The sequence below is a fragment of the Anomaloglossus baeobatrachus genome, chromosome 2, assembly GCF_048569485.1.
Source record: "Anomaloglossus baeobatrachus isolate aAnoBae1 chromosome 2, aAnoBae1.hap1, whole genome shotgun sequence".
In the NCBI taxonomy this organism is placed as follows: domain Eukaryota; kingdom Metazoa; phylum Chordata; class Amphibia; order Anura; family Aromobatidae; genus Anomaloglossus; species Anomaloglossus baeobatrachus.
The window spans coordinates 730901671-730929030 of NC_134354.1; the positions used below are offsets into that span (position 1 = coordinate 730901671).

A 27360-nucleotide genomic window follows, 5' to 3' on the forward strand; every position below is an offset into this window, starting at 1 on the left:
TGCATTACAGAGCTATGTTTCCTAAACCCTTTCTCCGATTTGGATGTGAAAACTCTCATATTGCAGCTGGGAGTGTGCACTTTCAGCCCATATTATATATATAATTGTATTTCTGAACATGTTTTTGTAAACAACTAAAATAACAAAACTTGTGTCACTGTCCAAATATCTCTGAACCTAACTGTATGTATCTATATATATAATTGCCTTATTCTGTCTGTCTGTCTGTCTGTCTGTCTGTCTGTCTGTCTATCTGTCTGTCTGTCTGTCTGTCATGCTCCGAAATTGTGTCCTTACGGTGACACAAAGCTGATTGGCCGCTGGGCTCGCCATGGCCCCGCCCCCCCACACGGATTGGCCTCTCGCCCCGGCTCTCTGCAGGCCCCGCCCCCCTCATGCAATGCACGCTCGCTGTGGCCCAACTGACACGGGGCTCCGATTTCCAGGTGAGTACACACACATCAGATCACACTCACTCTCACACACACCTCACACATCACATCCACACATCACAACATCCTGGGATATCGCTTGCTTCTACACCGGCTCCGTCAGGATCCCGGCAGCGCCAGACATAACCTTGCGATGCTGGGATCTTAACGGAGGCCGTGAAAGCTGGTAACCATTATACACATCGGGTAACTAAGGTCCCTTAGTTACCCGATGTGTATCATAGTTACCAGTGTACACCGGCTCCCACTCACTCTCACACACACATCACACACACATCACATCGCATCCACACATCAAGGTCCTGCAGCTGCGGAACATACATAACATAACAGCACACACATAACAGCACACACACAAATCAGATCACACTCACTCACACACACACATCACATCGCATCCAAATACTCACAACATCCTGGGATATCGCTTGCTTCTCGGCGGCGATATTGTGCTGTGAGCTTCCAGGACCTGACGGAGGATCACATGGCCAGAAGCATGTGATATCCCCGGATGTTGTGAGTATCAGCGCGTATGTGCAATATCGTCAGTGTCTGTGTGTGTGAGTGTATGCGATCGGGTGTGTGTGAGTGGATGCGATCGGTTGTGTGGGTGAGTGGATGCGATCGGTTGTGTGGGTGAGTGGATGCGATCGGGTGTGGGTGAGTGTCGGCAGAGGAGCACGGCGTGCTGGAGGAGGCTGGGAGCAGAGAGGCTGATCTTGGGGAAGGCTGGAAGGGGGAGGCTGATGCTGAGGGAGGCTGGAAGGAGAGAGGCTGAGCAAACGTGCTCCATCCGCCATACTGCGCACTCCCCATCGTGCTGCATCCCCCATGCTGCGCACTCCCAAACATGGTCCATCCGCCATGCTGCGCACTCCCAAACGTGGTCCATCCGCCATGCTGCGCACTCCCAAACGTGGTCCATCCGCCATGCTGCGCACTCCCAAACGTGCTCCATCCTCCATACTGCGCACTCCCAAACGTGCTCCATCCGCCATACTGCGCACTCCCCATCGTGCACCATCCGGCATGCTGCGCACTCCCAAGCGGATGGAGCATGATGGGGGGTGCGCAGCATGGCGGATGGAGCACGTTTGGGAGTGCGCAGCATGGCGGATGGAGCACGTTTGGGAGTGCGCAGCATGACGGATGGAGCACGTTTGGGAGTGCGCAGCATGACGGATGGAGCACGTTTGGGAGTGCGCAGCATGCCGGATGGTGCACGATGGGGAGTGCGCAGTATGGCGGATGGAGCACGTTTCGGAGTGCGCAGCATGGCGGATGGAGCACGTTTGGGAGTGCGCAGCATGGCGGATGGACCACGTTTGGGAGCGCGCAGCATGGCGGATGGAGCACGTTTGGGAGTGCGCAGCATGGCGGATGGAGCACGTTTGGGAGTGCGCAGCATGGCGGATGGAGCACGTTTGGGAGTGCGCAGCATGGCGGATGGAGCACGTTTGGGAGTGCGCAGCATGCCGGATTGTGCACGATGGGGAGTGCGCAGTATGGCGGATGGAGCACGTTTGGGAGTGCGCAGCATGGCGGATGGAGCATGTTTGGGAGTGCGCAGCATGGCGGATGGACCACGTTTGGGAGTGCGCAGCATGGCGGATGGAGCACGTTTGGGAGTGCGCAGCATGGCGGATGGAGCACGTTTCGGAGTGCGCAGCATGGCGGGTGGAGCACGTTTGGGAGTGCGCAGCATGGCGGATGGAGCATGATAGGGGGTGCGCAGCATGGCGGATGGAGCACGTTTGGGAGTGCGCAGCATGGCGGATGGAGCACGTTTCGGAGTGTGCAGCATGGCGGATAGAGCACGATGGGGAGTGCGCAGCATGGCGGATGGAGCACGTTTGGGAGTGCGCAGCATGGGGGATGCAGCACGATGGGGAGTGCGCAGTATGGCGGATGGAGCACGTTTGGGAGTGCGCAGCATGGCGGATGGACCACGTTTGGGAGTGCGCAGCATGGCGGATGGAGCACGTTTGGGAGTGCGCAGCATGGGGGATGCAGCACGATGGGGGGTGCGCAGCATGGGGGATGGAGCACGATGGGAGGTGCACACCTCCCCCCAACACACACACACACGCGCACTGCACAACACACACACACTAGGAATCACAAACAACGCCCTACACAGACACCCACACACACAGACAACGCTGCACACACAAATATACGCACATACTGCACAACACACACATTGCTCAAAACATACCTCCCCCCAAAACACACCACACACACACAAACCGCACAACACACACACAACGCTACAGACACACAGCGCTCCACAAACAACGCAACACACGCAACACACATACAACACCGCTCTCACCCCCCGCGACACTCAGAACATGTACAGCGCCCTACACAAACACTTGGTAACTACACACAACAACATTTTTATATATATATATATATATATATATATATATATATATAACAAAAATCATACATGAACTACACAATACGTAAATTCTAAAATACCCGATGCGTAGAATCGGGCCACCTTCTAGTATATATATATATATATATATATATATATATATATATATATATATATACACATATACAGTGCCTTGCGAAAGTATACGGCCCCCTTGAATTTTTCAGCCTTTTCCCACATTTCAGGCTTCAAACATGAAGATAAAAAAATGTTATGTTATGGTGAAGAATCAACAACAAGTGGGATACAATTGTGAAGTACAACGTTGCTTATTTTACATCTTTATAAAAAAATGAAAATTGGGACGTGCAATATTATTCGTCCCCTTTAAGTTAATACTTTGTAGCACCACCTTTTGCTGCGATTACAGCTGCAAGTCGTTTGGGGTATGTCTCTATCAGTAATAGCTCGAGCTGAGTGAGGGTGGATGGAGAGCGTTTGTGAACAGCAGTTTTCAGCTCTTTCCACAGATTCTCAATTGGATTCAGGTCTAGACTGTGACTTAGCCATTCTAACACCTGGATACATTTATTTGTGAACCATTCTATTGTAGATTTTGCTTTATGTTTGGATCATTGTCTTGTTGAAAGACAAATCTCCGTCCCAGTTTCAGGTCTTTTGCAGACTCCAAAACGTTTTCTTCAAGAATGGACCTGTATTTGGCTCCATCCATCTTCCCATCAATTTTAACCATCTTCCCTGTCCCTGCTGAAGCAATGCAGGCCCAAACCATGATGCTGCCACCACCATGTTTGCCAGTGGGGATGGTGTGTTCAGGCTTGTGTGTTGCTGTGTTGCTTTTACGCCAAACAAATCGTTTGGCATTGTTCCAAAATAGTTTGATTTTGGTTTCATCTGACCAGAGCACCTTCTTCCACATTTAGTGTGTCTCCCAGGTGGCTTGTGGCAAACTTTAAATGACACTTTTTATGGCTATCTTTAAGAAATTGCTTTATCCTTCCACTCTTCCATAAAGGCCAGTTTTGTGCAGTGTACGACTGATTGTTGTCCTATGGACAGACTCTCCCCCCTCAGCGGTAGATCTCTGCAGTTCATCCAGAGTGATCATGGGCCTCTTGGCTGCATCTCTGATCAGTCTTCTCCTTGTTTGAGATGAAAGTTTTGAGGGACGGCCGGGTCTTGGTAGATTTGCAGTGGTATGATACTCCTTCCATTTCAGAATGATCGCTTGCATAGTGCTTCTTGGGATGTTAAAAGTTTTGGAAATCTTGTTGCAACCAGATCTGGCTTTAAACTTCTCCACAAGAGTATCACGGACCTGTCTGTTGTGTTCCTTGATCTTCATGATGCTATCTGCGCTTTAAACAGAACACTGAGACTATCACAGAGCAGGTGCATTTATACGGAGACTTCATTACACACAAGTGGATTATATTTATCCTCATCAGTCATTTAGGACAACATTGGATCATTCAGAGATCCTCAATGAACTTCTGGGGTAAGTTTGCTGCACTGAAAGTAAAGGGGACGAATAATACTGCACACCCCAATTTTCAGATTATTCTTTTTTACAAAAAGTTAAAATAAGCAATAAATTTCGTGCAACCTCACAATTGTGTCCCACTTGTTGTTGATTCTTCACCATAACATTAAAATGTTTCTTTATGTTTGAAGCCTGAAATGTGGGAAAAGGTTGAAAAATTCAGGGGGCCGAATACTTTCGCAAGGCACATTTTATATATATATATATATATATATATATATATATATATATATATATATATATATATATATATAAAGCAAACACAAAACAAAGAACAAAAGGGATGAAAAAAATATTATACCAATATATGCATTTTATGTAAAAACAAAAAAATAATAAACATATTTGGTCTCTCCGCATCTGAAACAGCCCGATCTATAAAACCAACACACTAGTTAACACCGTAAAAATGGGGCACAAAAGATTGCTTTTTCATTACACCGCCTCTAAACAAAAAGTGGAATATTTTGCGATCAAAAAAGTCAAATGTACATAAAAATGGTATAGCTGGAAACACCATCTTGCCCCGCAAAAAAATAAGCCCTATCTCCATCAGCGGAGAAATAAAAAAAACTACAGCTTTCAGAATGAAGCTATGCAAAAACAATTCTTTTTTTTTTTTTTTAATAGTTTTCATTGTGTAAAAGCTGCAAAACATAGAAAAAAAAACAACACAGATGTGGTTTTGCTGTTATCGTACTGACCCAAATAATAGAGCTGTCTCATCAATTTTATGATGTGGTGAATGGCATAAAACCAAAAAAAATGTGCTTGTTTTTGTTAATTCTGTTTCCCAATATCAGAATAGAATGCAATCAAAAAAAGGTTCTGTACTGAAAAATGTTACCAAAAAAATCTAACTCGTCTTGCAAAAATTAAACCTGTCGGCAGAAATCTAGAATACTTATAGCTTTTAAAGGAAACCTGTCACCACTTTTTTGGCGTATAAACTGCGGCCACCACCACCACCGGGCTCTTATATACAGCATTCTAACATGCTGTATATAAGAGCCCAGGCCAGGGATATAACATAAAAAAACACTTTATAATACTTAATAAAGTATGGCTGTGCAAAAACTTATTTTGTAAAAAAAAACAACAAAACATTTTTTAAGTGTGCGATAGTAGCAAGACCTAAAAAACTATATAAATCTGGTAACTCTGTAATTGCACTGACCCTCACTATAAAGCACTCCTTACCTTTTGAGTGTTGTACTGTGCCTGAAAAGCAGTTCACAATTACATATAGGGTGTTGGCGCACTAAATAGAAAGTACACGAGTCTAATGGCGCATCTTCCCTTCCGAGCCCTGCCGTGCTCCCAAACAGTAGGTTTCTACCACATATGGAGTATCGGCATACTCAGGATAACATTTAGTTTAGTTTCGGGGAGATGGGAAACCTGTCAGGTTCCCTATAAAAAGGGTAAAAAAGTAACAGTAATCTTCATTGCCCTATTGATTAAGATGAGTCAGTATGCTATCTGATAAAAAATTTGATAGCACATGTCTGATTTGTACGGTCATTTTATGAGTTTCTGTAATGATTTAGTATATATTTATTAACAAGGAAAATACCCGAGGCTTCACCTAAAATGAAATATTTAATAGATTGACTGCGCTTTTTAAGTTAACATTTTCAGTTTCAGCATTTAAAATTTGTTTTTTCAACTGTTCTTTTTGGTTAGTTTGATGTTAAGTTATTTATTTTTACAAATTCGGCGTAACACTGAGGCGAACAACAACAATTTGAATAAATTTTTATTAAACATTAATATTTGCTCTGTCTTCTTTCAAGCCGAGTCTCGCGTTGTTCGCTTATCTCAGCTGTTCGAGACACTTTAGCTTTCTTAGCTTTTGGATTAACTTACCCAATAGATGGTTGTTTTTTGTGCTGCATTTTAACAAAGATTCCTTTGTGTTATGACCCTTCGTAATCACTTCACACTGATCATAGATCTAAAATGTGAATCTACATATATAAAGCAGAAAATGTGTCTTGACTATTGTGGTCCGCTCATCCCCATCACGTGACCCCCGGGCTCCATGACCTCTGAGATCCTCTGATGTCACATCAACTTCCAGTTGAATGTAATAAACAGAAGCAGTTCTGCACTGAACCGTGCAATAGCTTACACCGAGTACCTTGGAGCAGCCTCAGTCCTCTTTTTAGAAGAAATCGTAATGGGTGCACGTGGACGAGGAGAGGAGATAACCAGACAGAAGTCCATAAAGTAGAAAACCACGGCATCCAAGATCCAGAAAGTGCTTTTATTCCATATAACGTGCAGGTAAAATAGCGGGAAGGAGAGAGCCGGGTGCAGGCCCCCCAAGAACGACGGCTGTTTCGCACCTTGTGTGCTTCTACGGATCCAATCAAACCCGTAGAAGCACACAAGGTGCAAAACGGCTGTCGTTCTTGGGGGGCCTGCACCCGGCTCTCTCCTTCCCGCTATTTAACTGCACGTTATATGGAATAAAAGCACTTTCTGGATCTTGGATGGTGTATGCCGTGGTTTTGTACGTTATGGACGTCTTCCAGTTGACCCAACTTCACTGAGGTGGGAGCCAGTCTCCCTGAGTGACTGGGCTGTGGGCGGAGTTTCACCGCTCGTCACAGCCCAGCATCTCGCGCAGTCTCTCTTCACTGCAGAGCGCCGTAAGAAGGAGCAATGCTGGGCTGTGACAAGCGGTGACCCTCCACCCACAACCCAACTGGACTGGCCTCGGTGATGTTGGATCAACTGGAAGGTAACATGACATCACTGGATCTCAGAGGTCACGGAGCTCGGGATCGCGTGATGGAGATGAGCGGACCGTGATAGCGCTGCTCAGAGGCACAATTGACTACACAATGTATTTGAGAGAAGCCTTCTTTATGAGCTTTACATTGCTATGGCCACTATGCTATGTAATGGACCACCTCTTGAAGACCCTTTTGGCAAAATTGTGGGTTTGCATTCAACCCACAGACACCCATTTTCTCCTTTATTTATATAAAGCCTAAATTCAGGGGGCCAAATCTCGTGAAGGGGGGAAGATGTCGAGTCTTAAAGGTCGCATTATTTTAGTCTGATGATAATGATGGTTATGCAAAATTTCACTAAAATCAGGTGAAAACTGTACTTTTGTATTCAATGGGCTAAACACACAGATTTTCTGTTTTATATTTATAGATTGGGTGTGGTATAGCATTAATCAGCACAATGGAGCACTCTTATCCCTTTTCCTAAATGAAGCAGCAGGTCGGATGCTGAAACGTTACTTCACTCGATCTTGTGGGGCTGGCAAAAATAAAGCCAAGCTCAGAACTTAGCAGCCCCATAGAGAATGAATGGATTGTGAGTCAGCTCCGTGCTAACGCGGATAAAAGTTCTCTTTTCTGGCAGTGGGGACCACCACAATCAACAAGTTATCACCTGTCCTAAATTATCAGTGGACAACTGCTTTTTAAAGCTATTTACACCTTTTGATAATGAAAAAAATATTTTACTAATGTTAGTGGTAACCTTTCGGTAATAAAATTGTAGTGTCAGTCTGAACTTTTCATCCCGTCATTCATTTTCAGACCCCTAATATGCAGTTGGATGAATGTTTCAGATTTTTCTCTTGTAAGAGTGTCCCTGTCAGTACTATAGGCTGGATGTTAGGTCTATGTGTATCCGGGGTGCTGCTATCTAGACTTATGCACTGCTCTTATTTCCTCTCCATGTGCTTTCCTCCTTGTTTATAGCCTGTTTTCTCTGACTTTCTTTGAACTTCATATATGTCCCACTGCACTTGATGGCCCCATGGGGTCGGGATTTACTCGTCACCGGGCCGTGGTGCTTCTCCTGGAACGCCGCGGTGGCCTTGCCCTGTTCCGTGACCCCGGGTGTCAATAAAAAGACTGGGGATGGTAACGATGGGGGTAGTTCCAATATTAGCCGCCGCCACTGCGGGACTTCTCTGCTGGGGTGGATGACAACGCAGCTCGGATGGTTCAGCTCTCCACAGGCAGAGCTGTGGCCCTATCGAGGATGGTGGTGGTAGTAGTCTCTCAGGCGCGGTGACGCGATGGGGATGGCACCGATAAAAATGGGACGACACAAGTGGAACGGTTCAAGGTCTTTTACTCACTGGTCACACACTGCCGTTAGAGCACTGGACGACGCTGTGATGGGCCTCAGCCGATCCCGGATAATTTGGAGGTTGTGGCCGGCGGTTCCTTCTGTGCGTCACCTTCCGATAGTTTCCCTCCACCCCAGCTCCTGGACCGTGGAACGGGTCACGGGTGCCTTCTGCACTCACTGGGAAGCTTGGGATTCCCCTTCCTTCTTAAGAACCCGGGTCGAGCTTCCGGCTCCTGACCACGGGCCCCGAACTTTACGTGTCTTTGCTTTCTTGTCTGTTCCGGAGTCCGACCTGACTCGGACACTGTCCAATGCTAACTCCCTGTAGTGTGTGAGATGGCTCCTGACTTCCCCTGTGTGGATGCCCCGCCACCCGAGTCCATGAACTAGTGGGCATGAGGTCCCATACCTCGTGATGGCCACCCCAGCACCTACCCTAGCCTGGTCCCAGTGACAGAACCCCCATGTTATGTTTTGGTTGAGTGTGGTTGTGGTTGTTACTGGTGACTACCTCCTCCGTATCCGCAATGAACACTGCTTGGCTCTCTTGGCAACATTCAATGGACCGTATTTTCAGTCTGAGTGCTGTCTTTGGGAAACAAAATTGCATTTGGACCAATGTTTTTTAATATGGCTGTTCAGATATCTGTTTTTACTGACTGAATGTCCCAGTGGAAAAAAGAAACGCACCATGCACTGTTGTTCTCCGTATTTTGGATGAGACTCGCCTATTAAGGTCTTTGGGTTGGCAAAAAAAATAAAAATAAATCGTATTGCGTACAGCTCAACCTTAAAGCGTTCAATTTGCAATTCTTTAAAAAGAGGTTGGCCACTATTTTAACATTGATTGCCTATCCTTAGGTTAGGTCATGAATGTGTGATTGGATGGGGTCCAACACTCAGCACCCTGGCAGATCAGCTGTTCTCAATGTCGGTAGCAGCAGGTGGCCTGTCAATTGATAGTGGGCGTGATGGGGTACTGCACATCCGCCTCCAATTCAAATCAATAGGAGGCGGAGGTGCAGTACCTGGCCACGGCCGCTATCAGAAGACGGGGCAGCTCCAGAACTGAGCATTTCCGGCTGCCTGCTGCCTATGGCATTGAGAACAGCTGATCGGCGAGTGTGCCGGATATGGAACCTTGACCAATCAGACATTGATGTAAAAAGGAGAAAGCTGCACTCTGTAATTCTAAGATTTATGGTACAATGAATATGGGAATATAGACATGCGTTACTGCTATGAAAAAACATGTAAAAATTTAGATACTTAGCACACAAAATTGGCCAGTTTTATGTGAGCCAACAGTCAGCGGCAATGCGACTTCAGATATCTTGGCACTACAGAATGCAGCTGTCTCCTTTTTGTTGCTATATTTCATTTTCAGTTAGCACCTGTTTATATTAGAAAGGTGTGATGTGCCATCAGTCTTTTTCTTAAATTAAACATTGACGACCTAGCCTATGGACAGGCCATCAATGTAAAAGTACTTGGTGCTCTATAGGCTTCTTGTCAGCCTCCCAAACAAATTTTCTTATTGTCTTTTTATCATTTTTTAAGGGACATCCAACTCTAGGTAATTTCACTGTTGTGCCAAAATTAAGCCACTTCTTCCTGACTGTCTTCAGTGTTCCATGGTATTTCTAATGCCTTGCGAAAATATTTGTACCCTTCTTCTCACTGATAACTTTCACCAATGATATCCCTTTGCTGTGTTGTTAGCTGTTTACAGACCATGGCTTTTGCTGGAAAATCTAAGTAAGAAAATGCCAGGAGAATCCGACTATTACAGCAAAACTTTACATGGGAGAATCACTATAAATGATGACAGCTGTGTATTGACTACTATTTACCATGAGTGTAAATGGGATTGGCTAAAGGGGGCTTTACACGCTACGACATCGCTAATGCGAACTCGGGGTCACGGATTTGGTGACGCATATCCGGCCGCATTAGCGATGCCGTTGCGTGTGACACCGATGAGCTATTTTGCATCGTTGCAAAAACGTGCAAAATTGCTCATCGGTGACATGGGGGTCCATTCTCAAAAATCGTTACTGCAGCAGTAACGAGGTTGTTCCTCGTTCCTGCGGCAGCACACATCGCTCCGTGTGACACCGCAGGAACAAGGAAGTTCTCCTTACCTGCCTCCCGGCCGCTATGCGGAAGGAAGGAGGTGGGCGGGATGTTACGTCCCGCTAGCTCCTCCCCTCCGCTGCTATTGGGCGGCCGCTTAGTGACGTCGCTGTGACGCCGCACGGACCGCCCCCTTAGAAAGGAGGTGGTTCGCCGGTCACAGCGACGTCGCCGGGCAGGTAAGTATGTGTGACGGGTCTGGGCGATGTTGTGCAGCATGGGCAGCGATTTGCCCGTGTCGCGCAACAGATGGGGGCGGGTACCCACACTAGCGATATCGGGACCGATATCGCAGTGTGTAAAGCCTGCTTAAGTCTAAAGGGGGCTTTACACGCTACGATATCGTTAATGTTTTATCGTTGGGGTCACGTCGTTAGTGACGCACATCCGGCGTCATTAACGGTATCGCAGCGTGTAAAACTTACAAGCGACTTTAAACGTCCTCCAAAGTGGTGAAAATCGTTCACCATGGAGAGGTCGTCCTAAAACCAAAAATTGTTAATGGTTGTTTCTAGATGTTGTTCCTCGATCCTGCAGCAGCACACATCGCTGTGTGTGACACCGCAGGAGCGAGGAACCTCACCTTACCTGCGTCCCGCCCGCAATAGGAAGGAGGTGGGCGGGATGTTCATCCCGCTCATCTCCGCCCCTCCGCTTTGATTGGCCGGCCGCTTAGTGACGTCACGGTGACGCCAAACGCACCTCCCCTATTTATATATAACGACAATAAAGGTGGAAAAAGTTCGGAAATTATTCTCCTTGGTATGATTTTTTTTTTACATGACATAAAAAGGCTGGCATTTTAACAGGGGTGTGTAGACTTTTTATATCCAATGTATAGTCTCACACATCTTACTATAACAATCAGTAATCTAACTAATGCTTTTGTCCCTGCAGCACAGCCAAGTACAGTGTGGTAACGTTCCTACCTCGATTCCTCTATGAGCAGATCAGGAAAGCTGCCAACGCTTTCTTCCTATTCATTGCCTTATTACAGGTAAAATATATTCTATTTCACTTGCAATTGAGTTGATTGTGGTTGATATAAATACATTTGCATGGGAGTTTAGTCCCATGGCCTCTACCACATGGAAATTTGCATTTTCCGGTGTCAGTGATATTTTTTAAACTCCATTCTGACAATATTGTTGATGAATGTGCAATGTCTATTTGTGAGCGTCACCTTTTACTATACAATGAACTTCCTAAATATATATTGTCACATTGACACAGAGGAAAGCTTAGATAAGGTATGTTCACTAGACATATTTTTTAAAGATGGTATCCACCTAAACTTTTCCTAAAAAACTACCATAAAAAAATTAACACAATACACAGCAATGTAGAAACGACATTGCAGTGCACATGTTTATGCTTTTGTTACTCACGTCAGGATTTGGAAGTGGTTAAAGGGACTCTGTCAGCAGGTTTCTGCAATGTAACCTGAAGATAGCATGCTGCAATGTTAGCTTAAGCCTGTTATCTTTGTCATTAGTGGATCTCAGCAGCATGTGAGCTCTAGTCTGACTCAGTCTCCTTCTGTGATTAACAGCTTGTCTATAGAAATGTGTGCTGAAAGCCCAGTGTGGGTGGGATAGGGGGGGTGCTCTTAAATATATGGAAAACACACCAAATCCTCGCAAATAAAATGGGAATACCGCCAGTGAACCCCTGTCAAGAATAAATGCGTGCTTTCTCATGAAGTGGCTTAATCTAGGAAAACCTTGGTGGTTCCCTATAGGAAATAAGAATACGGCAGGGGCACATCCCCTGACTACCTCTATCAGATGCAGATTTCTAAATTGGCAAAAAAACGCAGCTTCTTACAACTGCAGTTAAGTGAAGGGGTTTTATAGAAATCTGATGCCCACTGTGCTTTTTTGTTTTTATACTGCATAAAATGACCTGCAGTGCATTTTTGCAATCTACCATGTGTCAATTTCTTATGGAAGTATACTGAGATTTAGGCTCCGTTCACTTGTTCAGTATTTAGCCAGTTTTTAACATCAGTATTTGTCACATCTCCGGTATTTTGACGGAAGCTGGATCCGGCACACATGCAGTACAGTTACATTCATTTAAAGTGGAAGCGTGACACCATGCGGACACATGTGGTTGTGTATGAAGCATGTGTCCGCATGGTGTCGTGCTTCCAATGTAAGTGAATGTAACTGTACTGCATGTGTGTCGGATCCGGCTTTACCGGGATTACCCCTGATGGTGGAGACACCTGAGTTCCGTGCCCTACTAATCTCCTGAGTAAAGTTGATCTGTACTCCCCTTCCACTTCCACCAGGGAAGGAAGGAGCAGGAGTGTGATGGAAAAACAGATGAGGCAGACTGGGAAAAATCTAAACTCAGACACACTGCAAGCTCACAGGAACAAACAGTAAGGCCGGAGTCACACTTGCGAGAGACTCGCGCGAGTCTCGTATCACATCACCCGGCATGGCCACACACTCTCCTGACAGGAGCGGATCGGCTGTATGTATTTCTATGCAGCTGAGACACTCCTGTCCGGAGAGTGTGCGGCCATGCCGGGTGATGTGATACGAGTCTCTCGCAAGTGTGACTCCGGCCTTAGAAGCTAAAGGGAGAAGCAAGAGAAGTAATGGTTCACACCACAACCACACACAACAATAATTTCACTACCATCATTAAGCATGGATAAATCCACCTCTCCAGGCCAGTGTAGTCAAGCTATAGCTGGCACCATAAGAACAGTGCAGCCAGCATATATAGAAGGAGAGCGAATGTGACTGGTTCTCCCATAACATGTGACCAAGGAGACTAACAAGCAGCACAGCAGAGAATAAGTTTTGCTATCCTACCCATGATCCATATGTCTGTGAGTTGATGCCCAAGTCACCCTGCGCTGATCAAAGACTTCAAGAAAGGTAGCTGGCAAAATGCAGCAATCTGAAGTTTCTCCAGATCCTGACGCCGCCATGACAGTCAGCGTTGCCTGCAAAAATATCCTTGTGACAATATGTATGCCAAAACCAGGAGTGGAACAATCAGAGGAAAAGTATAATAGAAACATGGACACCACTTCTGGATTTATCACCCACTCCTGATTTTGGCTACAAACACTAAAGTAAAAAACTCACAAAATACTGAATATGTTTACGTGACCTAAAACGTTCACTGTCTTGTCCACAAAACTGATGAGACGCTGCAATTTTTACATGCAAGTCATCAGTGATAATGGGAGTATTTTACTGCCTACATTCATACTTATGATGGGTATTATAGTTAAGCTATGTTTTTAATTTTTATTTATTTTTTTAATTCTACAGCAAATCCCTGATGTGTCTCCAACAGGAAGATACACCACCCTGGTGCCCTTAATTTTCATCCTGACTGTAGCTGGCATCAAAGAAATCATAGAGGACTATGTGAGTTTAATCCACCCTGCACATTTTCTATTGTATATTTAGGTTGTTTTTTTTATTCAGTATTGTTTTCACTGTGCAGCACACTGTGAAGTAGAAAGTGATGGTATATATTTTTAAAGTGGAGCTTAAACTCATTTTTAACCTGTTAAAAATTATTTGTAGCATTTATTATTTTTTGTGTGCATTTGTTGCAAATGTTTCTACCTGGAAACAACACGATGCTGAGGCGAGTTTTGTTCTGATCTGACCTGTCTTAGGCGGGCTTTGCACGCTGCGATGATCGCAAGCCGATGCAGCGATGTCGCACGCGATAGTCCCCGCCCCCATCGCACCAGCGATGTCTTGTGATTCCTGGCGTAGCGAACATTATCGCTACGCCAGCTTCACATGCACTCACCTGTCCTGCGACGTCGCTCTGGCCGGCATCCCGCCTCCTTCCTAAAGGGGCGGGTTGTACAACATCAGAGTGACGTCACACGGCAGGCGGCCAATCAAAGCAGAGGGGTGGAGATGAGCAGGATGTAAACATCCCGCCCACCTTCTTCCTTCCGTATAGCCGCCGGCGGCAGGTAAGGTGATGTTCCTCGCTCCTGCGGCTTCATACACAGTGATGTGTGCTGCCGCAGGAATGGGGAACAACATCGTACCTGTCACGGCAGCGTAATTTTGAAAAAGTCGGAGCCTACACCGATGATACGATAACGACGCTTTTGCGCTCGTTAATCGTATCATCTAGGATTTACACACTACGATGTCAAAAGTGACGCTGGATGTGCATCACTTTCAATTTGACCCCACCGACATCACACATGCGATGTTGCAACGTGCAAAGCCGCCCTTAGGCTTCGTAAAAACGACCATATTTTTGGTCTGAGTGCTATCTGCATAAAAAAACTGACCTGACTCGGACAGCACACTGAACAATGTCTTTCAAAGCTGTTCAGATGAAAAAAAAAATCAAAGAATGCTCTTCTTCTCCATATATCAGATGAGAGTAACATATTAAAGTCTATAGGTACGGAATATGTTTTTTATCCCATTTGCTTTGAAAATTTAATTAAATGCTTATGCATTAAAACAGTTGCCATATGAATTGCATATGTGTGACAAGTAGGAACTGCACACATGATCTAAAATAATCAGGTAACTGTGGAGTTAAGGCAGCAGCAGGACACAGGAAGTATCCAGCAGTGACCCAGGATGCTTGGAAGCAGTGAGTGTCTGCAAAAGGAAAGAAGTGTTTGTCTCTGCAAAGAAGTAGCAGTGCTCAGAAAGTGTAGTGTATGTATCCTGAGATGAGTCAAGCTACAGAGGCCAACCATTCCAGGAGGGGAGAATAGCCAGGACAGTTCAAGAGCAAACTCTGGTGAGCAGAAGTATAGTGGAGAGAAGTGAACAAGTACAGGATTCACCCCTCCCTCACCCTCACCTCACTGCATAATGAGGAACATGTGTTCTGCTCTGTGCACATCCACTGTGTAAGGAGAAAGACTCTGCATAAGGAGAGAAGATAATCTGTGAACAGACTGTCATGTATGTTATTATGGAAGTCCTGTGTGAAGGCTATTAACCCTGCTGTCCGGTTTGGTCAAAAATGATCGAATTTGAAATATTGATTGATTGATTGAAAATTTGATTTTTTTTTTTTTAAATATTCATTATGCGGTTTTGTTTTTAACTTGTCGTTAATTGACTTTTCCTCATTTGAGGGGTTCTTACTATGGGTTGGTATTTTTTTTTTGTTTACTTTTTTCAAAAATGACTAAAAAATTATAAGTGTATAGTAAACCCGAACAGAACAGTAGGGTTAAAGCCTTTCATCTACTGCTGTCTATAACAGAGTTATATAGCAGTGTGTTTGCTGGAAACTGTTACATGTATAGAAGATGTTGGTTAAGTGTGCCTTGATTTAATCCTCTAAATTTCCAAAGAACTCATGTTTACTTTGCCCAGCCTCCCTAAACAGAGTACATACAACATATGGATGGAAGACAATAGAAATGAAAAATTGTTCTTGTTTTCTGGCTGATAATCTGGCAATTTTTGAACTTTTCTGAACCTTTATGATAGCTTTGTGACGCCCCTAGACTATCAGGTCATCACAGGATATTGTGCAATCTGCCCTCCCGTGCAGTTTCCACCTTCTTCTTGGTTATGGGTCCCCAACTGTATGGTGTTGCCTACTTCAGCTAATTAAATCCTAGGCACACTCTGCACCACACCCACCAGACACACCAATGGACGGCCTGAGTGGAATAGTGTCGCCCACTTGGGGGGTTGGTTAAGGGGAGGTCAGGAGTGTCAGGAAAAGGGAGAAGGAGTTTGGAAGTGAAGGAGAGAGGAGGTCAGGAGCAGGGCTCCTAGGGACAGTCTAGGTGGCAGACGGTGGTCTGGGCCTAGAGGAGCTGGATCCTCGGTCGCAGGGGATCATGACAAGGGGCACGGTACTGTCGAGGAGGACAGCTGGCGGCCTTGTACCATCACCGGGCTGGGACCAGGGCACGACGGGGTATGTGTACCCTAGGTCAGGGAGTAGCTTCAGGCAACCTTACAATTCACCCGACGAGAACGGAGCCTTCAAGATCTGCTCTCGACCCGCTCCAGGATCTGGGTACTAACGCAATGTCCTGCTAAATTCTCCTAAAAAGGGGGCTGAAATCCCGTACTTACGAAGCGCTCACTGATATCCTAATCAGGTACGAATACTAAGATTCTTTATAGCAAGATACTATTTATTTTAATAGCACATGAATAGTCAATGGTACATAGGCATTAGAACTACTTTATAATCATAGAATCTTATACAATACCAGAAATATGCATCAACATTACCGTTATGTTGTAGCAATCCTTTCTCATCGGAGGGACTCGATTAGTGATAAGAAAACAACATGGCATTTGCATCACAGGAACAGTGCATCCACTTGAGCGTCCTGGAAATGTCCCTAATCATTAAGCGAGTCCGGTGTATTTTTATAGGAAAATTTGTAGTCGTGTGCAAATGCAGTATTGTAATTGGGACCAGCATGTGACAGCTGAGTCATGTTCATGTAACTTGACCACAAACTGCTGTGGGCACCAGCAGCTTCCTGCACATTTCCTGTACATTCTGCCAGTTGACCACAGTTTTCCTGGAGATATTGCAAGGAGCCGTGAATTTTACATGCTAGCTTCCTTGCACCTGTCGTCAACCAACCACAGTTTCCTGACTGTGGAACTGTAAATATTACTTCCTCATTAGTGGTTTGTTCAAGACTTACAATAATTCGTACACTTGGTCATAGTGAAATAGGTTCAACCAGAGGACATCTCTCTCTGATACTGAATTATGTATGGATCAAATAATATCTGGGATCACTATCTTTTCATTATGATCCCTATCTAAATCACACTCATTCTTCAGTCATATCACATTGGTATCACACGCAACGAGGGGGATAGGACTTTCCACCAAAACGGTCCAGAAAATCCCAAACGTGAACCCTGAGAGCAAGCTCCCACAGTTAGCCATAATGGGGAGTGGGACCCGGCTAGTTCCATACTACCGGGACCAACAGAGAAGTAACTTAGTGCCATGAGGCAGGTCATGGATCACCAGGCAATACCATCGGGGACGGGAGCCAAACTAGCTCCCCTCAGCGGCAGCGGTGTCCAGAACTTTGGTTTACCCCGTTGTCGGTGTATGGACTGAGTGAGTATGCAATTGGCCTCTGCACTCCCCACGGCACTCCTCTCCAACCACCATCACCGAGTCCCGGGGTATCCCCCTACCCGTGGAGGGTCCTAACACCTGGCTGCCCCATTCCATCGTCCCCGGGTACTCCCAACTGCAGCGGTGGTACTCCCAAATTATCACAAACCACGGGTGGCGTCACGAACTCTAATACCCCCTGTAAACAATCCATCCCCTCCTTTTATCTGAAAGGCCGCACGAGCTCAGGGTCCGGAGAGCCCTCGAGCCACCGCGGATACGGATCCGAGCATCCCAGCTGCTGGTGCGGGGCGGCCCAGATTTAATATGTACATGCAATATGAAAAGCAATTGTGTATTGTCTGTTCGCGTTAAGAAATACAAATACAGACTGGTGCAGAAAGGGTTAATGCCGTGCTACTGTTAATGAGAGGAAAACTCCAGGAAAGATTTAATAGTGATTTTATTAACGACGCGTTTCCCATCTCCTTCAAAATCACATGTGATTGTGATCTAATGAAGGAGATGAATATCTCTGAAACACTTTGTTAATAAAATCACCATCAAATCTTTCCTGGAGTTTCCTCTCATTAACGGCAGAGCGGCATTAACCTTTTCTGCACCAGTTTGTATTTGCCTTCCACGTGCGGCTGCAGCAGCTGTGTTCTTTGCTATCATAATGATTGTTACTGTCACAACCCTTTAACGTGAGCCTCTTTCAGTCTTGTAACCTTATCCTGTCGTCCGTATAAGACCCTATTTGCGCTCCTTTATCTTCCAGCTTTTTTTACAATGTAGCGCTGACGTCCCTGCACTCCCCACTTTCCTCCCCACTGCAGCCTGCTGTTTCTATTTTTCCCGGGTTCTCCTTGCTCCTCCACGTGAGCATTCCCTACCTCCTCTCTCAGAGCCTGTGCATGTGGCGCAGGTCCTCCGTGTCCAATCCGGCTGTGCCTCCAGCCTCATCTACCCCAGAGACAGTGCCTGTCCAACCTAGCTGTGCCTCCAGCCTCAGCTACCCCGGTAGTCCTTACTATACCAGAGACTGTGCCTGTCCTACCTAGCCGTGCCTCCAGCCTCAGCTACCCCGGTAGTCCTTGCTATACCAGAGACTGTGCCTGTCCAACCTGGCTATCTCTCCAGCCTCAGCTACCCCGGTAGTCCTTGATATACCAAAGACTATGCCTGCCAAACCTGGCCGTGCCTTTAGCCTCAGTTACCCCGGTAGTCCTTTCTATACCAGAGATTCAGCCTGTCCAACCTGGCCATGCCACCAGCCTCAGCTTGTGTGCTTCTGTGCCTGCCCTTGCCTTTGGGGTCAGCTGCCACAGTCCTGGTCTCTGCCCTGGCAGTAGCACCTGGTGTCCGCCTCGTGATGGGCGCTTAAGTCAAGCCCCTCTCACTAAAGGGTAGACCTGGGGTCCTCCTGTATTCCAATGGGTTCACTTCAGCTTGCTGCCTCCCTATCTCTAGCAGCAAGCGTTATATACATATTAGGAAACAGAGATGAGTGATCATTTTTCAGGACTCCAGTCCATTCAGCACTCAATGTCAAGCAGCAGCTGCTAAAGCAAACAAGATTTTAGGGTGTATAAAAAGAGAGATTAGATCCCGTGATCCCAACGTATTGTTACCCCTCTATAAATCACTTGTAAGGCCACATCTGGAATACGGGATCCAGTTTTGGGCTCCACATTTTAAAAAGGACATTCAGAAGTTAGAGTCAGTTCAAAGGCGGGCAACTAGACTATTACAAGGAATGGAAGGCCTCCCATATGATGACAGGTTGAAAAAGTTAGATATGTTTAGCTTAGAAAAAAGACGTCTCAGAGGAGATCTCATTTATATGTATAAATACATGTGTGGTCAATATAAAGGACTGGCACATGACTTATTCCTTCCAAAGACAGTACTAAGGACTAGGGGGCACTCACTGCGAGTGGAAGAAAAGCGATTCCGAAACCTAAATAGGAAAGGGTTCTTTACAGTTAGAGCGGTCAGACTGTGGAATGCCCTACCACAAGAGGTAGTAATGGCAGATACTATAACAGCTTTTAAAAAAGGGCTGGATGATTTCCTCAGTACACAAAACATTGTTGGTTATAAATGACTTAGTGACTAAATGTAGAACTGGTGGAGGAAGGTTGAACTAGATGGACCTAGGTCTTTTTTCAACCTAAGTAACTATGTAACTATGTAAGTAAGGTAAGTAATCTATATCAGCTGGACGGGAATCCTGTGAATCTCCTTATCTCCCTGCATTTCAGGCTGTTCGTTCGATTAGCTGGTCTGGCATGTCAGTATAGTGCCCCTGAAGCCATCAGGGAGCTACAAGGTACTACATCCCCAATCCGGATGCAGGGCCTACCCCCAGGGACCCGGAAGACCAGTGCTGGTAATAACAAAAACAAGTCCAAATAATCCCTGTTTTATCCCAAATTCCCCATAGACTGGTACCAGACTAGGGTTGGACCTAATGGATAGCTACTTAGAGGTGGAGCCAATCCAGTTCACTAGACGACCAGGTGGGAGGGGCAGACAGTGAGAGACTACCAGGAGGGGACTCCCAGATGCTCCAAGCCACGGGGACACATGAGCCAAAGACAGGTGCAGGTGAAAAAAGCTACCAGGTCACTAAACCGGCGCTGGAACTAAGGGGACCAGCGGTCAAGACCAGCATTTCTCGGGTGACCAGTTTACAACAGACCGTGAGTAAAAGAACCAGAAACACTTCAACCCTTTGTGTGGCCTACCTTCTTTCTGCACCCACCTACTGTACATCACCTATCCTCTGGGGCCCGGTCCTACTTGCGGAGGGCATAACACCCAGGCTGCCACCAACACCAGCCCCAGTAGTGAGAACTGTGCAGCGGCGGCTCCATCCACATAGCCGAAACCCGCAAGTGGCGTCACGTCTAAACTTTCATTTAAACTCCCCTGTAAATATACCCCTTTTAAAAAGCGTCCCCAGGACACGGAACTGGGCAACAGCCACCAAGTGACATTTCCCCAGCAATACACCGCCCAGGACCGAGTACCCCATAGTCCTGGGTGACACATCATCATGATTGTGTCGCTCTGCAATGATGACAACTCACCAGCCTGACTAATCAAAATAAGACCAGGGAATACAGGAAGGTAAGGAGATTCGCAGGCTTCCTGTCCAGTGGTCAGTGGTCCTTCGGCCAGGTCAGTATTCTCCCACCTTAAGGCCGCTTTACACACTGCGATATCGGTACCGATATCGCCATCATGAGTACCTGCTCCCATCTGTTGTGCGACACGGGCAAATCGCTGGATGTGCGTCACAAAATCCGTGACCCCAACGAGATCGCTGTAGCGATCTCGTAGCGTGTAAAGCCCGCTTTAGTAACAAATCAAGTTTGGTACAAATTTCCCAAAAATGTAAGATTTTCCAATTTATCCAACCACTTGGCCATTATTTTGCTGGATTCTTTAGAGGGTCGGGAAGTAGATAAAATAAAACATTATATTCCCCTATCCTAAGCTCTCACTAGACTCCTTGTGCCCACTTGAATAGAAGAGTGTATTATGCATAATTTTGTGTAAAAAAAAAAAAAAGGTAATCAGGACAAGTCGTGGACTCCACATATAGTGTGTTCTACTTGTGTAGAACTACAACAGTAGTCTAAAGAAAACGAAGAAAGCTCTCATTTTGGCATGTCTATGACCTGGAGGGGGGATCATTGTGATAACTGCTGCTTTTGTATGTGCAATGTGTAGGGATTCAACTTTAAAATAAGAAGGAAGTAATATACCTGGACCTCCTATCAACGTTTTGCCCTGTGCCTGTGTCCAGGATTACTTATCCCTGCACAAGAAGATACACCTGATTCAGAACACAAAGAGCAGGATTCCAACAAAGACCTTCATGCTAGTCTCAACGAGCCACACCTTTTTTCTTTATAGCTCATATTAACTTACTTAATCAGGAACTTGACCTTCCTAAATATTCTGCAGAACGTTTAGGTTCTAGACTAAAGGAAAAGAACCTGTTAGCTCCTTGTACCTGTTTTTCATGGCACAGAATCAGAGAAAAGGAATTCCTTCCATACTTTTGTCAAGACGGTGCTTTAGTGTATTGCAGTGGTGTTCCTGGGCTGATGGAAAAATATAACATTTGAGTACATGGAGATTCATGGAGATGAATAAAGATTTATCCAAAAAAAGTGTGAAGGCTATTACACAATGTCAGCAGGTATGCTTCGGTGCCCATAGGACATTCTGTGCACTTGAAGGAAAGCTATGAGAATTTACACTTTATTCTCGTACAACATATTTTTATTAGATACACTTTATTCTCAAGAAACATAACTACGAGGATCAAGGATGGTCAATATGTGGTCATCTGAAAGTTCTCTCTTTGCTCCTTGGGCAAAAAGGATGCACAAAGTGTCCATGCTTTTTGTGTGAATGGGACAGCTGAGATAGGACTCATCACTGGAGACTAAAAAAGTTGGCCAACGAGAACATCTTTCCAACCTGGACTCAAGAACATAGTTGCAGACAGTTTAGTTGATCCCACTAAAGTTCTCCTGCCACCACTCCAGTTTGTGAAAGCTCTAACAAAAGGAGAGACTTTTAAGTACCTGTGTGCCAAGTTTCAGGGACTGTCCAAAGCAAAACTAAAAGAAGGCCTTTTTTTGGGTCCGAATATTCGGAAAGTCATGATCGACGACGTGTTTGAAATAAAAATGAAAGTTATGGAGAAGAGGTCTTTGGATTCTTTTAAAGAAGCCGTGAAGACATTTCTAGGTAACAACAAAAATCCGAAATTTTTAGTCCATTGTGTAGAACATGCTGAAAAGTTTCCAAGCCTTGGGTTGTCTGATAAATTTGAAGTTACATTTTTTACATTCTAATTTGGACAACTTTCCTGTAAACCTTTATGCTGTTAGCGAGGAGCAAGGAGATAGATTTCATCAATATGTCAAGGTGATGGAATGACGATACCAAGGTGGATGGAACGAGAACATGATGAAGGACAACTGCTGGAGGCCTCACCGAGAAGATCCACAGGCCTTCTATAAGATGAAAAGTATCTGAGCTTTGAAGAGAAAAGGAAAAGGCGCAAGAATTAATTTCCAATAAAGTTAAAGAAGGAATGTTCATGAATGTGTACATTTTTGGCTGCAACAAAGGTTTTTCTTGTACATAATTTCACACACATGAAAAATACATACGTGAGAGTTAAAAATATAAGTGTTTTTTTTATCTTTTTTTTTTTAAATTAGAGAAAACATAATAATCAGTCATTGGATTTGAAAAAAAAATGTTGTAAACCCAAATGTTGCATCCCTGTGTTATTGGACTGCATAGGGCCCTCTTCTGTCTGTTTCTACCTCTGGGGGAGACAACTCTTACAAAGTGAAGCCTCAGCCTCCATGAATGCATTGTCTAGTAAGCGATTAATCAATGACAGTATCTATTGTGGTTTTCTGCACGAATCCACCATTGTTCTTTACTAATAACCACATGTTAGGTGTTTTCCGTCATTTATCAGTACAGCCTCCAGCAATGAATTTCACAGTTTGTTTGTTTTTTGCAGTCAGTAATTGTGGATAAATGTGGCACCCTGGCACCTGGAGTGTTGTTGTTTTGGAGGGGATTATTGGGATTTGTCATCAGACTGCATTTATACCGGGGCTTTAGGTAAAGTCATCTCTGTTAATTAGATTTTTGATTTGTGAAAGGTGTGTATGATCTCCGCATGTGACGGGCTTGTCTGTCTCATAGGAAAGCAGCACTTAACAGGATTAATTTGTGGATCATTTTACCTCTGTCAGTCACTGAGCTGCTAATTGTGACACATTCAGTGTTCTTCTAATGATCTGCCAAATGATTGTATTTCACCATGCAGCTTAGACCTTATAACACATTTACACATTCACATTTTAAAATTCCATGGTTAGGACTCCATTAAAAGGGAAACAGATGACGCGTTTCGGATCCAACAGATCTTTACTCATATAGGGTTAATGTAGCTGCAGGGAGTAGAGTGGGCTTTTGTGTAGTTTAAAGGGGTGGGTTATAATGTTCAGGGGGTGGGTAGAAGGGGTCTGAATATATAATATATATATATATATATATATATATATATATATATATATATATATATAAAATATATATGTATATATATATATGTTCAGGAGAGGAGGTGGGCCACCATAACAGCGCTTTGTCACCAACAGAGAAGGTCCCTCCTTCCCACCATATGGTTAATCTCTTGAGGGAGTAGTATATGGTAGTGGTTTCTAGAATTGTTTTGCTTGGGTTATTTCGGCGAGCGGTGGTGGTGGGGGGTTCTTGAAGTTGGTGGAAAAGTTGGGGGGTGGTATATCGGGTGGATGGTGACCACCCTCCCCCAGTTATTTTGGACTGGTATTTGCCTGGCAGACTTTGGGGATCTCCAGGGTGGAGTCCCCTGAGATTCAGTGTTAGGTTTGATTCACGCGATGGTATGGCATCTGATGCGAGTGCAGTGTAGTCCCATATCAGCTTTGGGGCTAAAAGCAGTGTGTGAAGGGTGCTAGTTCACCATCTCATTTCAATAGCCAAGCCAGCCTCCATCTCTGTATGCATTTTCTTTCGCTCAGGTTTTACCATAAGTAGTCAGCCCTCTCCACACAGCGCCGATGACATACCAACACAAGAGATGGCGTACTGTTTGGCGCCAAGCTGTAAATGGTGTTTCTGGCATTTGCACCAATATTGGCAGATCAGTGCACCCTTGTTAGGCTGGATTCACACGATGGTAAAGCATCCAATGCGAGTGCATCGGATTTGATATGCTAATGACCCTGGGCTCCGCTGTGCTGCCAGCGAGAGTTCTGCGATTAGATCACTGCCGCGGATCAGAGGGCGGGTGCTGCAGAGGAGAGGGAGGGATTAAGCTCCTCATCTCCTCCATTGTCAGCTGATTTGATTATCGCACTGCCCTCAGATATCATCCGGGTGCAGTCCGATGTTTCACTCGCACCCATAGACTTGTATGGGTGTGTGTGACATGGCTCTCGCTGACAATTGCAGCATCCTGCTACTTTCCTCTCATCCAGAATCGGGATGAGCAAAAATCTGACCATCTGTTCTCCCTCATTGAATAATATTGGTCTAAGTGCAATGCGAGATTTTCTCACATTGCACTCGTTTGAGTCATACGCTCGTGTGCGCGTACCCTTAGGGATAAGATTTTCCGGCAACTGAAGTGGTCGCGGCTGGGGGCAAAATGCTAGATGGTTGTTAATTAATATTTGGTTGTCCGGTAGGCATTTGGGGCTCCAAGAACCTCCCTTGCATGAAGTTATTTATTATTATTGTATTGTTTGTTGATAAAAGGGCCGATGTGGTATCCAAAAAGTGGTGTTGTGTGTTCATTTAAGGAAATCGGTAATGAGAGTTGAATAGAAGTTAGAGGGTAAGGAAGCATCTGCAATAGGACAGTCATAGATTTCTCAGCCACAGATTTCACCACAAATCCACTGCAAATTCGAGTGGAATTTTGATGCTGATTTTCATTTAGATTTTCTGCATATTTCACTCCTGCTACATTGAAAGGGGTAAAATTCGTGGGAAAAATTCAACACAGAATTGACATGTGGCACATACTGTTACAAAGTCAGCAGTTTATGAATGCAATTTGTAAAATCTCATCGACTTTTCTGGGACTGTGATCCCTTGTGGATTTATCTGCAGTAATCCACAGTTAGGGATTTTTTTTTTAGATTAAAAATCCTACATGATTTTTAAGAGAAATCCACATTAAAAATCTATGAAGTTTTTAAGTGCTGTTTTCAGGTTTTTACGTGTAATTTTACCCCCTCCCCAACTGGCAATTTTTTATTTTGTATTACTATTTTTTTTGTTTGTTTTTGTTTTGCTTTATCCTCCCCTTTTTCCAACAGCCATTGTTTTTTTCATTTTTCCTTCTCCATAGGGTTTTGTTTTTTTTTTGCAGCATACATTGTAGGTTTGAACAGCACCATTCATTTACAATTCAATGTACTGGAAAATGAGGGGAAAAAATGCCAAGTGTAGTGAATTTGCACAGGAAAAAACCCCGCAATTTTGCACTTATTTAAATTTTGTTTCTGCTGTATTCATTGTATGGTAAAATGACTCATCTAAATCATATATTCATTGACTGATTTAGGGCACTTGGTGGCTGCCATTATAAAAACACTTAGTCATTTACAGTAATGAGATCATTTTAATGCAGAGCACACAAATAGAAAAATTGTTATGCAATCCATGTGATTCATAGCATCAGTCATAGGTATTTAGCCCGTAAGCTTGAAAGGTTATGTTTATGTTTACAAATACTTTTTGTTATGGTTTATTTGCTTTTTTAAATGCAATTTAAGTTGCATTTTTAATAGTCTTAATTAAAATTTTAATACCATGCTTTTGCAGTGTGATTGTAGGTTCCTAATTCACTTTCTACTTTTGAAAAAAATGTCACAAATCTGTCCGAGCTCCTGGTTCTGATAGCTGTTGCTGCACTTCTTTTCCTTTTTTGGTGTCATAAACAGCCATGTGAGAGGCTGTGCACAGATTTGCCATATATGCAGAGGGTATTGAAGTGAGTCAGAGAAAACAGGGTATAGACAAGGAGGAAAGCACATAAAGAGTTAGGGTATGTGCCTACAATCCGGACACGCTGCATCCTGGACACAGCATGACTTCTCCTGTGGATGCGCAGGTATTCTCCACAGGAGACCGCAGCTGCCCATGCCCACGATCAGGGTTCTGGTCACTGCTTACTTTCACCGTGTTCTCCCCGCTGAGAACACTTGCATATCCATAGCATAAATTGACATGCTGCGGCTCAAAACGCCTTGCCGCATGTCAGTTTACACTGCTGAGAAAGGAAGCACAGGGGACAGGTGATTTCTATAAATCCCATCCACTGTACTTGTATTGTACAACGCTGTGTTTTGGACTCAGCAAAAACACACTGTGCAAAATGCTGCAAAGATCGTGGGCACGCAGCCTTAGTCCTCTTTCACATGTCAGTGAAAAACACACACATTTTTCACTGACGTGATAAAGGTGCATTTGTCCCTCCCTGTGCCGTGGTTTTGGCACACGTGTGATTTCCGTGTGCTGTCCATGAAAATACATGGAGATCAGGCACTTATACTCACCTGTCCACGCTGCTGCTCTCTGTGGTGCTGAAGTCTCCAGCGATGCTGTGTCCGGCCGCTGCTGTCTCCCCTCTGCAGCTACTTCTGGGTTGGCGGTGCAGTGCATGTGCATGAGCATAATTAGCCGGCCTGGAAGCAGAGACAGCAGCAGTTGAAGACAGCGTCACTGGAGACAGGCGTTACAAATCGGCGTTCCCTGCTACGCCGAGATTCCATTTTTGGCCGTGCCTCGGGTCATCCAGCTGGCTGCTTCTTCCTCCACGTCTAAGGGGCACTTTGCACACTGCGACATCGCAGGCCGATGCTGCGATGCCGAGTGCGATAGTCCCCGCCCCCGTCGCAGCAGCGATATGTGGTGATAGCTGGCGTAGCGAAAATTATCGCTACGCCAGCTTCACACACACACTCACCTGCCGTGCGACGTCCCTGTGGCCGGCGACCCGCCTCCTTGTTAAGGGG

The 27360-nt window shown here is 45.0% G+C and overlaps 1 protein-coding gene across 1 annotated transcript in view; it reads left to right on the top strand.

Moving 5' to 3' along the window:
• Positions 1 to 27360, top strand: part of ATP8A2 (ATPase phospholipid transporting 8A2) — a 1156459-nt gene that overhangs the window by 227652 nt on the left and 901447 nt on the right. Inside the window, exons 3-4 of the mRNA XM_075337374.1 lie at positions 11546 to 11645; positions 13948 to 14046. Of these exons, the coding sequence (XP_075193489.1) occupies positions 11546 to 11645; positions 13948 to 14046 (199 nt within the window). The remainder of the gene's footprint in view (positions 1 to 11545; positions 11646 to 13947; positions 14047 to 27360) is intronic.